The following is a 14460-nucleotide window of genomic DNA, read 5'->3' as shown; positions in this document are numbered from 1 at the left end:
AATTGAAGATTTGTTGTTATTTTTGCTTCTCCACAATTTTAGCCATATTTTTAATACAAATGTTGCTTTTGATTGGTGTGGACTGGTGAGTTTTCTGTGAAGTGAGTGCAACTCAAGAGTTGCTTTGTCTGTGCACTGTTGAGACTGTTGTGCTGTGACACTAATGTATGAGAGAAGATTATGCTCAGATGATCTGATCTATCTCGTGTTCTGGCCAGCTTCATCACAGTGTGGTATAGTTGCTGCAGAGAAATGGATTAGAGGTCAATCCACAAGAGTGATGAGAGTGGCAGAGAGGATCACTGGAGTCTCCCTTTCCCTCCCCCCACCACCATCGATGTGATCTACCATGATTGCTGTCTAAAGAGGGCGCACAAAATCATTGAGGAGCCCTTCCACCCTGCACACAGATTCTTGCAGCTGCTCCTGTCAAGAAAGGGATCCAGGAGGATCAGAGCCAGCACCACCAGGCCGAGAACCAGCTTCTTCCCACAGACAGTGGGAATGGTGAACGACCAAAGGACCTGCTCCCATTAACCCTCTGAGACTTTGTACAAAAAAAATGTATTGATTTATTTGTACAGATCCTGTACAAATACTGGTCCTGCATATGTACTCTTTGTCTGTGTGCATGCTATTGTCTAGTTGTGTGTCCATATGTTTTGCATCAAGGACCGGAGTCTGCTGCTTTGTCAGGTTGTACTTGTACATTCAGATGATAATAAACTTCTGAAGTCGATTGCATTATAAATGGTTTGAGATGCAGCTACACCAATATTCCACAGGTGGGCAGTATTGTCCATTAATTGGATGAAGAGGAAAGGTTCAGAATAAACCACTTGCCCTATTGATCCAGTATCTGATGGCTTGTTATTAATCTTTTATTTCAGAATGGAACAGCAGACGAGCTGTGGAATGTGGGTACATTCGCAGGCTCTTGAAACTATATGATGACTGGCATCAACGAGACACAAAAAACAAGTATATCCCCATCCAGAGAGCGTTGCTCAAGTGCATCAAGAACATCACCAACCTCCAGAAGGGGAAGGAAGCCTTTCGAGAGAATGATGGAATGAGAGTCTTGCTCGTTACATCACAGGCAAGTCTCAGCCCTCAGAAAAAACACAAAACTTCCACCCCTTGTGTCAACCCAGGGACTTGTCTGCTTAATGTTGTGAGAGAGTTTAAGGAAGTAGTGAAGATGTAGATCAGGGAAAGGCAGCTACACGATGAGGGAGGGAGGAACGGAAGAGATGTCCATGGTTTTAGGTGGGGGTGGGGTGACGTAAACACCAGTATGATGAATTGTCAGGATTATTTTAGTCAGGCTGTGATGTATACTGGGAAGAGGTGGTTGTAGAAAGGGTGTTTGATACCATGAAATTCCCCCATTTATGGAATATGATTATGAACTGATGAAATGATCTCAACAAATGAACTGTGAAGCAAAGATGAGAACTAGAAGTGTGGAATGAGAAAGAATTATCAGATTTATTGTCAGAGTACATTCATGATATTACATGCAACCTGAAATTCTTTTTCTGAGGAAACATTTTGCATGTGGCATCACCATGGGCCACATAATGATGATACACCAACGGGTTGAAATGTGACGAATTCACTTGTCATTGGGCAATAGACAATAGGTGCAGGAGTATGCCATTCAGCCCTTTGAGCCAGAACTGTCATTCACTCTCACTGTGATCTTGGCTGATCATTCACAGTCAGTACCCTGTTTCTGCCTTCTCCACATATCCCTTGACTCCGTTATCTCTAAGAGCTCTAACTCTTTCTTGAAAGCATCCAGAGAATTGGCCTCCACTGCCTTCTGAGGCAGAGCATTCCACAGATCCACAACTCTCCTGGTGAAAAAGTTTTTCCTCAACTCCATCCTAAATGGCCTACCCCTTATTTTTAAACTGTGGCCTCTGGTTCTGGGCTCCCCCAACATCGGGAACATGTTTCCTGCCTCTAGTGTGTCCAATCTCTTAATAATCTTGTATGTTTCAATCAGATCCCCTCTCCTCCTTCTAAATTCCAGTGTGTACAAGCCCAGTCGCTCCAATCTTTCAACATATGACAGTCATGCCATCCTGGGAATTATCCTCGTGAACCTCTGCCGCACTCCCTCAATAGCAAGAATGTCCTTCCTCAAACTTGGAGACCAAAACTGCACAGAATACTCCAGGTGTGATCTCACCAGGGCCCTGAACAACTGCAGAAGGACCTCTTTGCTCATATACCCTTTGTTATAAAGGCCAACATGCCATTAGCTTTCTTCACTGCCTGCTGTACCTGCATGGTTACTTTCAGCAACTGATGAACAAGGACACGAAGATCTCGTTGTACTTCCCCTTGTTCTAACTTGACACCATTCAGATAGTAATCTGCTTTCCTGTTCTTGCCACCAAAGTGGATAACCTCACATTTATCCATACTAAACTGCATCTGCCAACTCACCCAACCTGTCCAAGTCACCCTGCACTCTCATAACATCCTCACATTTCACACAGCCACCCAGCTTTGTGTCATCTGCAAATTTGCTAATGTTACTTTTAATCCCTTCATTTAAATCATTAATGTATATTGTAAATATCTGTGGTCCCTGCCCCGAGCTTTGCAGTTCCCCACTAGTCACTGCCTGCCATTATGAAAGGGACCCGTTAATCCCCACTTTTTGAATACCAACCAACCATGTCTGTACCCTACCCCCAAAAACATGTGCTCTAATTTTGCCCACTAATCTCTTATGTGGGACCTTATCTTTTTTTTATCCGCCAATTCTCTTCTTTTAGTTGTATCTTCCTTCATTGCTAATTTTTTTTCTATGTTTACTATTTCCCTTTCCAACTGCTCTGTTTCCTGATTGTAGTCCTTCTTCATCTTGGTTACATAACTTATTATTTGCCCTCTAATGAATGCTTTCATTGCGTCCCATAGTATAAACTTATCTTCCACTGATTCCGTATTTACTTAAAAATACATTTTTAATTGTTTTTCAATAAATTCTCTAAAATCCTGTCTTTTAAGTAGCATGGGGTTTAATCTCCATCTATACATTCTTGGAGGGATGTCCTCTAGCTTTACTGTCAGTATTAAGGGTGAATGGTCCGATAGCATTCTCGCTTTATATTCTGTTTTTCTTACTCTATCCTGCATACTAGCTGATAACAAAAATAGGTCTATTCTTGAGTATGTTTTATGTCTAGTCGAGTAGTATGAGTATTCCTTTTCTTTTAGGTTTTGTTTCCTCCATATGTCCACAAGTTTCATTTCTTGCATTGATTTAATTGTAAATTTGGTTACTTTGTTCTTCCTGTTAATTTTTTTCCCCGTTTTATCCATATTTGGATCCAAATTCAGATTGAAATCCCCTCCTATTAGTATGTTCCCTTGCGTATTAGCTACCTTCAAAAAGATATCTTGCATAAACTTTTGATCTTCTTCGTTAGGTGAATATATATTAAGTAGATTCCAATGCTCCGAATATATCTGACATTTTATCATAACATATCTCCCTGCTGGATCTATTATTTCCTCTTCTATTTTAAATGGCACATTTTTGCTAATTAATATAGCCACTCCTCTTGCTTTTGAATTATACGATGCTGCTGTTACATGTCCTACCCAATCTCTCTTTAATTTCTTGTGCTCCAATTCAGTTAAGTGTGTTTCTTGGACAAATGCTATATCTATTTTTTCCTTTTTCAGTAAATTTAGTAGTTTCTTCCTTTTAATTTGGTTATGTATTCCATTAATATTTAAAGTCATATAGTTCAGCGTAGCCATTTTATATTTTGTTTATCTTCTCTTTCCGTTTTTCCATCATTACCTTTCCTCCTTTTCCATTTCTGTTTTCTTATTTTCAACTCTTTACAAGACAACATTCCTACAACATCCAACATTTTCCTTATTCTCCTATTTCTATCTTCTTTATCCCCAATCTCCCCTTCCCCTCCTGAGTTGTCCTTTATCCCTTGTCAGACAACCACATCTCCCCTCTCCATTTGGATTTGCGAATCCACTCGCAAGCGTCAACTGATTTTGCAGTGACCGCTATTTTCCCCCACCCAGCCCCCCCAGAAAAGATTGAACTTTTCATATGTCACAAAGGTCACTCTTTTAATTCCCTCCTTATTCTCTCTATTCCATTACCTTCCCTTATTAATTCTTGTCTATACTATCTATATTTTCCTCTAATTACAGATACATTCACGTATGCACATTGTCTCTATTCACTCTTATACCTCTTTACCCGCATACATATCAATCGTAGTCATTTTTACCCTCATTACCCGTCTTCATCCCTCAGTCTATTTTTGTTTTTACCCACATACATATCAATCGTGATCATTTGTACTCTCATTACCCGTCTTCATCCCTCAGTCTATTTTTGTAATTGTTCTGCAAATTTTCGTGCTTCTTCTGGATCCGAGAATAGTCTGTTTTGTTGTCCTGGAATAAATATTTTCAATACCGCAGGATGCTTCAGTATAAATTTATACCCTTTCTTCCATAAAATCGCCTTTGCTGTATTGAACTCCTTTCTCTTCTTTAGGAGTTCAAAACTTATATCTGGATAAATGAAGATTTTTTGCCCTTTATATTCCAGTGGTTTGTTGCCCTCTCTTACTTTTTCCATTGCCTTCTCCAGTACCTTTTCTCTTGTAGTATATCTTAGGAATTTTACTACAATAGATCTTGGTTTTTGTTGTGGTTGTGGTTTAGAGGCCAATGCTCTATGTGCCCTTTCTATTTCCATTTCTTGCTGTAGTTCTGGACATCCTAGGGTCTTAGGGATCCACTCTTTTATAAACTCCCTCATATTCTTGCCTTCTTCATCTTCCTTAAGGATGTGGGACCTTATCAAAGGCTTTCTGAAAGTCCTTTGTCCATTTTCATAGATACATCCTCAAAAAATTCCAGAAGATTAAGTAAGCTTGATTCCCCTTCGTAAATCCATGCTGACTCGAACCGATCCTGTTCTGCTATCCAAATGTGCCTTTATTTCATCTTTTATAATTGACTCCAGCATCTTCCCCACCACTGATGTCAGGTTAAACTGGTCTATAATTCTCTATTTTCTCTCTCCCTCCTTTCTTAAAAAATGGGATAACATTAGCTACCCTCCAATTCACAGGAACTGATCCTGGATCTAGAGAACATTGGAAAATGATTACCAACGTGTTCGTGATTTCTTGAGCCACCTCCTTAAGTACCCTGGGATGCAGAGCATCAGGCCCTGAGGATTTATCAGCCTTCAGTCCCATCAGTCTGTCCAACACCATTTTTTGCCTTGTGTGAATTCCCTTCAGTTCCTCCATTACCCTAGGTCTTCTGCCCACTATTACAACTGGGAAATTGTTTGTGTTTTAATGAGTGAAGACAGATCCAAAGTACCTGTTCAACTTGCCTTCCATTTCCTTGTTCCCTATAATAATTTCACCTGTTTCTGTCTTCAGGGGCCCAACTTTGATCTTAATGAATTCTTTCCTCTTCACTTACCTAAAGAAGCTTTTATTATCCTCCTTTATATTCTTGGCTAGTTGCCCTTCATACTTCATCTTCTCTCCCCTTATTGTCTTTTTAGTTATCTTCTGTTTCTCTTTAAAAGTTTCCCAATCCTCTGGGTTCCCGCTCATCTTTACTATGTTATACTTCATCTCTTTTATTTTGACACTGTCCTTCCCTTGTCAGCCACGGTTGCCCCTTTACACCCCTTAGAATCTTTCTTCCTCTTTGGAATGAACTAATCTTGCACCTTCTGTATTATTCCCAGAAATACCTGCCTTTGTTGTTCCACTGTCATCCCTGCTAGGGTCTCGTTCCAGTCAACTTTGGTCAGCTCCTCCCTCGTGGCTCCATAGTCCCCTTTGTTCAACTGTAATTCTGACATTTCCAATTTTCCCTTCTCTCCCTCAAATTGTAGATTAAAACTAATGGTCACTACCTCCCAGTGGCTTCTTTATCTCGAGTTTCCTTATCAAATCTGGTTTATTACACAGCACTAAATTCAGAATTGCCTTCTCCCTGGCAGGCTCTAGTATAAGCTGCTCTAAGAATCCATCTTGGAAGCACTCCACAACTCCCTTTCTTGGGGTCCAGTACCTACCTGATTTTCCCAGTCTACCTGCATGTTGAAATCCCCCATAACAACTGTATCTTTGTGACATGCCATTTTTAACTCTTGCTTGTGGGCCTGTGGATAACTCCCATTGGGGTCTTTTTGACCTGAAAATTTCTCAGTTCTATCCATACTGACTCTACATCTCCTGATTCTATATCACCCCTCACAAGGGACATCCAGTTAAATCAGATTAATTTTTATGTTTATGGACCTTCACACTGCTTCACACAGTGGGTTGCGATCTCAAGGATTTGGATGCAGAGAACTTACTGTGTCCACTTTTACAATCTTGTTTTAATAGATAGAAAATAACGGTGGATGTAACTGGTTCCCATTAATCTTCTTGGTAGAATTCCTGACTCAAGCTTGCACAGAACAAACCTTTCCCAGGAGCACATTAATCACAATATTGCAAGGTTTTATAGACCTGAATTTGTAGCTGAACTTTGTGTTGGCTTTTTGTCTTTACATCCTGCTAATCAGCTTTTGCAAATTTTCTTGAACACTAGATTAAAAATACCTCATAGTAAGTACTTACAGCAAGAATGCATCTGGTCACAGAACATACCTATGTAGTCATAGAACACACAGCACAGAAACAGGCCCTTCACCCCTTCTAGTCTGCTAAATTATTCTCCCTGGTCCCACTGACCTGTACTTGGACCATATCCCTCCCATCTGTGTACCTGTCCAAATGTTTCTTAAACGTCAGTGTTGAACTTGGCAGCTGACAGCTTGATCCACACCCTCTGCATGACAAAGTCTCCCTTAATTACCATTTAAACTTTTCCCCTTTCACCCTTAGCCTGTGCCCTCTAGTTTTGCTTTGACTTGCACTTACTTTATCTATACCCCTCAGCACTTTGTATACCTCGAGCAAATCTCCCCTTATTCTTCGTTGTTCCAGGGAGGAAAATCCTTACTTTTAGTCCCGGCAACATCCTTGGCAAATCTCTGCACACTTTCAATCTCATTGATATCCTTCCTCCAGTTTGGTGACCAAAACCTGCACATAATTCTTCAAAATTAGCCTCACCAATGTGAACAAAATGGAAACCTGGAGCTTTGAGAAAAAATGTACAATATAGTTCCAAAATTCAGTGCTGAAAGCTTTGAGCAGAGTGGTCAACGTATTATAATAAGTTGATTTGAGGATTGGTGGAGCAAATATGGATACTAAACTCTTCTTTTCCTTCTCTAGGATTGTGGCTCTAGCCCAAACCTCCAGCCTGTCACAAGGTTAGCCACACAAATTATGCGGAAATGTTATCCAAAGCAACGTCTTCCTTTGCTCTCTCTCCAAAGTTGCTTTTCATTTGTACTACCAAATGCAGCTCACTCCCATGTGATGGGGGGTCCCAGTGAGACTCTGCAAGGTGAGATCCCATAGATTTACTGGAATTTCTGCTGCTTTATTCTCAGAGATGGGGAAATGGGGGCTCATTTATGTTGACCATTGCTTGAGTTTTCCATCATTGCGGTGTTTCTGGGTAATACAGCTGGAAAAACACACACACAGAAACGGTCTTGTAGTGACCTAAGAGGGAAGGATATGTTACCAAGGTTTTGGGTCAGAATCCTTTTCAAGGGAGAAGCAAAAAACAGAAAAGAATTTGAATAAAGACTGAAGAATATTAGGAGAAGGAGTCCAGAGCAACAAGCAAAGAGTGTTAATTGGATATGATAAGAGGAAAGGTGAGAATTGATTTTGGCTCTGTGAAAGGAGACAGGAAAAAAGGAAGAGAGCGAGAAAGGGAGAGCTGGGGAAAAACAATAGGGGACACTTCACATGCCCTCCATCATTTCAATAACTTCCAGTTCCCTGAACTCGATCATCTTGAGTTTACCATGGATATCCAAGCCCTATACACTTCCATCAAAGGCCTGAAAACCATTTATTTCTTTCTGAACATAGAACTAAGCAGTCCCCTCTTCCGGCTGGCAGAATTTGTCCTCAACCTCAATAATTTCTCCTTTGACTCATCCAAGTCAAAGGGGTAGCCATGGGTACCCGCATTGGTCCCAGCTATGTCTGCCTTTTTGGTGGCTATGTGGAGCAATTCGTGCTACAGCCTACACAGGCAATGCCTCTCAACTCTTCCTCACTTCATTGATGACTACTTTGTTGCTGTCTCATGAACCCATGATGAGCTTGTTAACTTCATCCACTTTGCTGCCAACTTCTACCCTGACCTCAAATTCACTTGGTCCATCTCTAGCAAGACTCTCCCTTTCCTCGATCTCTCTGTCTCCATCTCGGGAGACAAACTCTCAACAGACATTTTCTATAAACCCACCAACTCCTGCATCTACCCCGTCTACACCTCTTACTATCCTGTCCCCGAAAATATTTCATTCCATTCTCTCAATTCCTCCATCTCCGTCGTATCTGCACCCAGGATGAGGACTTTCATGCTAGAGTATCAGAAATGTTCTCCTTCTTCAAATAACGTGGCTTTCCCTCCACCACCATCAACTCGTCACTCATCCATATATCCTTGTCCTCACCTACCACACCACCGCATCCAATACATCCTCCTCCACCATTTCCACCACCTACCACCCACCATTAGGCACATATTCCCCTCTTCTCCCCCTCTGCCTTCTTAAGGGACCGCTCCCTCAGTAACTCCCTTGTCCAATCCTCCCTCCCCACCAATTGTCCTCTTGGCACCTCCCCCTGTGACTGCAGGAGATGCTCCACTTGTGCTCACGTCTCCTCCCTCAGCACCATTCGGGGCCCCAAACACTCCTTCCAAGCGAAGCAATATTTCACGTAACTGCATCTGGTGCTCCTTTGTGGTCTCCTCTACAGCAGAGAGACTGGACACAGACCGTGAGATCACTTTGTTGAGAAGTTTGACTCTGTCTGCTGCAATAGCGGGGATCTCCCAATAGCAACCCATTTCAATTCTCCATCCCATTCCCATTATCCAATGGATCTTTCTTTTTTTTTTAAATCCATATCCAATAGCGGGGTCTCCCAATAGCAACCCATTTCAATTCCCCATCCCATTTCCTTGCTGACATGTCTCTCCATGGTCACATGCACAGCCAGACTAAAACCATCTATAAATTGGAGGAACAACACCTCATCTTCCGACTGGACACCCTCCAACTGGATAGCATTAATATCGACTTCTCTGGCTTTTGTTAACCGGCCCCGCCCCCCCACTTCTTCCCCTGTCGCCTTTCTGCTCAGGCACGAGAAATTCTCACCTCTCCCCTTATTGTATCCAGTTAAAACCTTTTGTTGGTCTGGACCTATCCCCCTGCCATTCTTTACTTGGATGTCTTCCTGTTCTTTGCTTATACCTTGAAGAAGGGCTCAGGCCTGAATTGCCGGTAATATATCTTTGTCACCTATGGATGCTGAAAGACCCTCCGAATTCTTCCAGTGTTTCAGTGTTTTTACTGTTGTTGTAGTTGTAGTTGTTGTAGTAGTTGTTGTTGTTATAGTTGTTGTTGTAGTTGTTGTAGTATGGATACGCACAGAAATAAAATTGTGCAGATATGGGAACTCTGAGGGGGAAGGTTTGAGGGTGAGTGTCAGTAATAAAGAAAATCTGGCCGTTCCCAATCTGGCCGCCTTGTGGTCGATATTCGTGGTAGCATAATCTTCCATTACAGTCACCTGGAGAGTCCAGAATTCCTTTATTTATGACTCGCTCTTCATAAATGATCCATGACAAAGTTGATTAGATTTTCAAGGTTTATTATACCTTATGAGGGTTATTACTTTTCAACTTTAATGCATGATTAATATGATACTTTACTACATTATTTAAAACATGTAATTAATGTGATTGTGATATTTGGTGTGGTCAATCGAGTTTTAGGTCTAACTCTAGACTCTTCTCAAAATAAAAAACAATTTTCTCAAAACCACACAGAAAAAGACCTTGGTTTCACAGGCGACATTCAGAGGAATGCAAAACAAGCTGCCGACTGCTCCATTCCTGGCTACACAAGTGATTTTTAACTCTGACAGTCGTGATATTGAATGTTATCGGCCTTTGACAAGATGCAGATAGGTTAAGACAATAAATAGTGACCTTGTCAGTGAAGTCCTTTACTTTAGTACAAATCAAGATAAGAATAACTGAAAGAAGGGGATGATGGAATCAGGCCAATATGGGAGAAAAATGGATCCAGTGGAGGTAGAATTGGCACCAGTAGACAAGGTCCCAGTATTTTCTAAATGAAAGATTTCCAGAGTTGATGGTGATGAAACGAGACTGCGGGAGAGGAGAAAGTCTCTTTGTGGCTCAGCGATGAGGTTCTATTCCTTCGGCTTTGGTTGAATAAGATTAGAGCAGCAGAGGAGGCCAAAGATGCTGGTGGGCAGCACAAAACCATCATGTACTCTGTTTGGCCTCCCCAGTGTAGAGGAGCAGTGTGATGCGCACAGAGGAAATGTAGGGCCATTGCCTCGTGCTGGAAATGTGTGTTGAGGTTTACATTCAGGAGGTGGAAAGGTGAAATGACAGCTGTTGAATTTCTGATCCCTGTGCAGCCTGGCCTTTCAGATTCTCCACGTCTTCGTATGTTTTTGCCAGAGGCTCTGATTTCCTCCCACCGTTCAAAACGTACTGAGGTTGTAGGTTAATTGCGTGCAATTGGGTGGCACAGGTTCATGGGCCAGAAGGGCCTGTTACTGTGCTGTATGTCAACATTTTAAAAATTAAAATTTATATTTATATTGCCACATATCAGGGCTTCAAAGCTGTGACCAGATCTATGTAAAGCCCCTGGTATCCAGCAGCAGTGGGGATTGATAGCCACCGGATAAGTGGATTTTCTGCTTGCTTGACATTGCGTATTGTATGAGAGGTGAACTCACGGCGAGGCACACGAATTTTAAACTTCCCTAATTTTTACCTATTTATTTTCTGCAATTTTTTTGCCGGTTGATTGAAGCTGGCGGTTGCATGAATTCCAGACTACAGGAGTTTTACTGTTGAATCAGTTTGTTGCTTATGGTTCCAGGGCTTGATGGTTAAACACGCCAAATCGCTGTCAGAAAATTCTTAAGATTTCCAAAAAGCAAGGGTAATAATTATTAAACATGCATGAGTTGTGCAGATGGAATTATACTGACAGATCTTTCTTTGTTCAGAGGATGTCGCAGCCAAAGGAAATGAGGAACAGGATGATGAAGATGAGGCTGAGAATGAAGAATCTGGATTCAGTGAAGAGGTAAAACAATGGGGCAATATATGAAATCTAGAAATGTAAAATACCATTTCAAGTATAACTGTAATTAGCATATCCATTTCCTCATCTTCTTCTCCAGGAATGTGGGGTGAGTGAACATTCTGAGGTTCTGCCATCAAGAGTAGGAAGGTCCTGTGGGTAAAGATTTGGGAGGTGGAAAGTCATCAGGACCTCAAATTACTGAAATGGGAAGATAATACAGGTGAATGCATGACCAGAGCGAAGGTGTAGGAGAGCGAGCCTGAGATCCCTGAGGAACTGGGACTTATTCTGGGGAGTTGGAACCTGTACAGGCAATTTAACTTGTACCTCATAAAGCAGTAGGAGTTGTAGAGAAATAGAAGAGATTTGAAATAATTACTTCAGTTTGTTCTTCACGACAAAGACACTAAAATTATTCCAATAATAACAGAAAATCAATGGATGTCTCAAGGAAGAACAATCTATACACTAGAGAAAATGTTTTACAACTTGGATTTTACAGGAAGTGGTTGCAAATTTGTTGGCTGTAAATGTTTCAATTTTCTCTGGATTCTGGACAAATGCAATGCCTCTATTGGAAACTATAAGCCAGTTAGCCTGTCATCTGTGATTGGGAAACTGCTTGAATGCATTGTTCTGGATTTGATTTGAAAATCACAAGACAATTGTGCAGAGTTTTAATGATTTTATAATCCTGGTGAGGCTACATTAGGAGTACAGTTCTGGTCTCCTTACTTGAGGAAGGATGTACTGGCTTTGGAGGCGGTGCAGAGAAGGTTTACCAGGTTGATTACAGAGATGAAAGGGTTAGCCTCTGAGGAGAGATTGAGTCATCTGGCAATGCACTCGCTGGCATTTAAAGAATGAGAGGGGATATTATAGAAAAGGCATAGATAAGATAGAGGTAGGTAAGTTGTTTCCATTGGTGGAGGAGACTAGAACTAGGGGACATAGCCTCAAGATCCAGGGGAGTAGATTTAGGACGGAGGTGAGGAGGAACTGTTTTTCCAGAGGGAGGTGAATCTATGGAATTTGCTGCCCAATGAAGCAATGGAGGTGACCTCAGTAAATATATTTAAGACAAGGTTGGATGGATTTTTACAGAGTAGGGGAATTAAGGGATATGGGGAAAAGGCAGGAAAGTGGAGATTAGCCTATCATCGGATCAGCCATGATCTCATTGAATGGCGGAACAGGCTTGATGGGACAGATGGCTGACTCCTGCTCCCATTTCTTATGTTTTTAAAATTGTGTTTGCCTATTACCTACATTCTCTAAGGATGAAACAAAAATGTGATGAAAAGGGAATCAACAGATGTATAATGTAAGGATTTCCAGAAGATAGTTATTTGGGTACTTCTAAAAAGTTATTGCACAAGATAAGATTTCACCGGCTTGGGGTAACGTATTGGCATGGATAGGATATTGGAAACGTAGGGTCATTTTGGTTGGTAATCAATAGCTGCTGTGTTGCCACCAGGACCTCAGCTTTTACAACATACATTCATGACTAAGAATACTGAAAGCATATTTTCTGCTGAAGTAAAATAGGTGGGTAAGCAACTTGTGAGGAACTCACAAATAAATTCAGGTAGATTACATGTGTGTGGGCAAGAAGTTGGCAGATGGAGTATGATGTGGGAGAAGGGGTGAGGTTTTCCACTTTTGAAGGAAAAGTGAAAAAGCAAACTATTATTTAAATGACTGGTGACTCCAAAATATTGTGGAACAAACAGGATCTGAAGGACCTAATACTTACAGAAAATTAGCCTTCACTAAAGGATAAAAGTCAGGAAGTTTCACTGCAAGCTTGTAGAACACCGAAGAAAATCTATACAAAGAATAACGTACAGTTATGGACACTCTGTTGAAGGAAAGAAATACTATATGTGCAGAGAACTTTCATAAAGTTGGTTGTAGAAGAATGTGGTTGAGCATTTTGGATATATACTCAATGGAAGTTAGATGAATGAGAAGTAATTGTTTTGGATTCTCAGGGGGAAGAACAGGATGGATACCAAGAGGAAGTTTCCCCTTTTGGGGGCTATCCAGAACTAGGAGCATAGTTTTAGAATAAAAATTAGGTGTCATGCCACTTTGGAGAAAACAGGAAGGTAAAATGAGGCAATGCTATGTGGTAGGAAATCAAAATCAAACAAGAAGATTGAAATTTGTTTGTCAAACTAAGAGAGACTCATCCACTGGAGGTCATGGCTGTTAAATAGCCTGCATCACTATTGCAAAGGAGCACCATGTTCTAATCTTAAGCAAAGCCTCTAAAATCATTCATCTAGTGGCTCTTGTGATGTCTGCCTGAGTCTTGGTAGCTGCTGTATCCAAATCCAGAACCACAACAATAAAGTAATCATTTGCAAACAACACTTTTGCAGTTTAATAAGGTGCTCGATATGCAAGAATTAAACTTAAACCTGAAATTGTTTCCACTTCTTTAAGGAAGATGATTTGGAGACAGATTTATCAAGGCTGAAGCCAAATCCTGAATTTGATAGACCTGTGGAGGAGTTGAAACAATATGAAATACTTTGTCCCGAACTTGATGGATATTTTCAGGTGAGTTCATGGAGCTTCCTTGCAATCAAATTTTGATTTCCATTTTAAATCATGTTGTTAAATATTTCTTGTTCTTGGTGATCAGATTTGCCATTGATATGAATTTCTGAACCAGAGGTGTTTAAGTCTCCAGCAAGTGAAATGCATGAAACTTTGAATTTGTAAACTCCAAAAATATTCTTCATTCAGGTGACTTACTGTTCAGCATGAGTGATCATATCACTCCATCCGTCACAATCTCTGACCCTCCGAATTGTAGCTGTTGCCTCCCCTGCCCTCCTTCGGCGAAGACCCCTTCTTTGAGCTGAGACCGTCATCAATGTTGAGTTCAAGGGAAAAATACTGAAGTGGTTTCCGTCACCTTCTTCATTTACAGTGTCCAGACTGGATGAGTAACCCTGGCCATTGATCAACAGATTCATCTGCCCAGTGTTTTTAGCTTGACAACCATAAATTCCAATTTGTTGAATCTGCTTGTAAAAACCATCCTCCATCTGCAATTCTTGGCTTCACGTGACCCTGATTGGGAGGCTAAACAGGTGCAACACCTTGCCCAAGGGTGA

The 14460-nt window shown here is 41.1% G+C and overlaps 1 protein-coding gene across 11 annotated transcripts in view; it reads left to right on the top strand.

Moving 5' to 3' along the window:
• LOC138749973 (cytosolic carboxypeptidase 4) overlaps positions 1-14460 on the top strand; it is a 257666-nt gene that overhangs the window by 82374 nt on the left and 160832 nt on the right. For all 11 annotated transcript variants that reach the window (XR_011348981.1, XM_069912088.1, XM_069912087.1 and 8 more), the window contains 4 exons: positions 891-1099; positions 7329-7503; positions 11247-11326; positions 13781-13897. Coding sequence is in view for 10 of the 11 variants with exons in the window: in XM_069912088.1 (XP_069768189.1) it covers positions 891-1099; positions 7329-7503; positions 11247-11326; positions 13781-13897 (581 nt within the window). In the remaining variant the exon portion in view is untranslated. The remainder of the gene's footprint in view (positions 1-890; positions 1100-7328; positions 7504-11246; positions 11327-13780; positions 13898-14460) is intronic.

The sequence above is a fragment of the Narcine bancroftii genome, chromosome 14 (genome assembly GCF_036971445.1).
Source record: "Narcine bancroftii isolate sNarBan1 chromosome 14, sNarBan1.hap1, whole genome shotgun sequence".
NCBI classification, from domain to species: domain Eukaryota; kingdom Metazoa; phylum Chordata; class Chondrichthyes; order Torpediniformes; family Narcinidae; genus Narcine; species Narcine bancroftii.
This window is presented reverse-complemented; position numbering and strand designations above follow the sequence as displayed.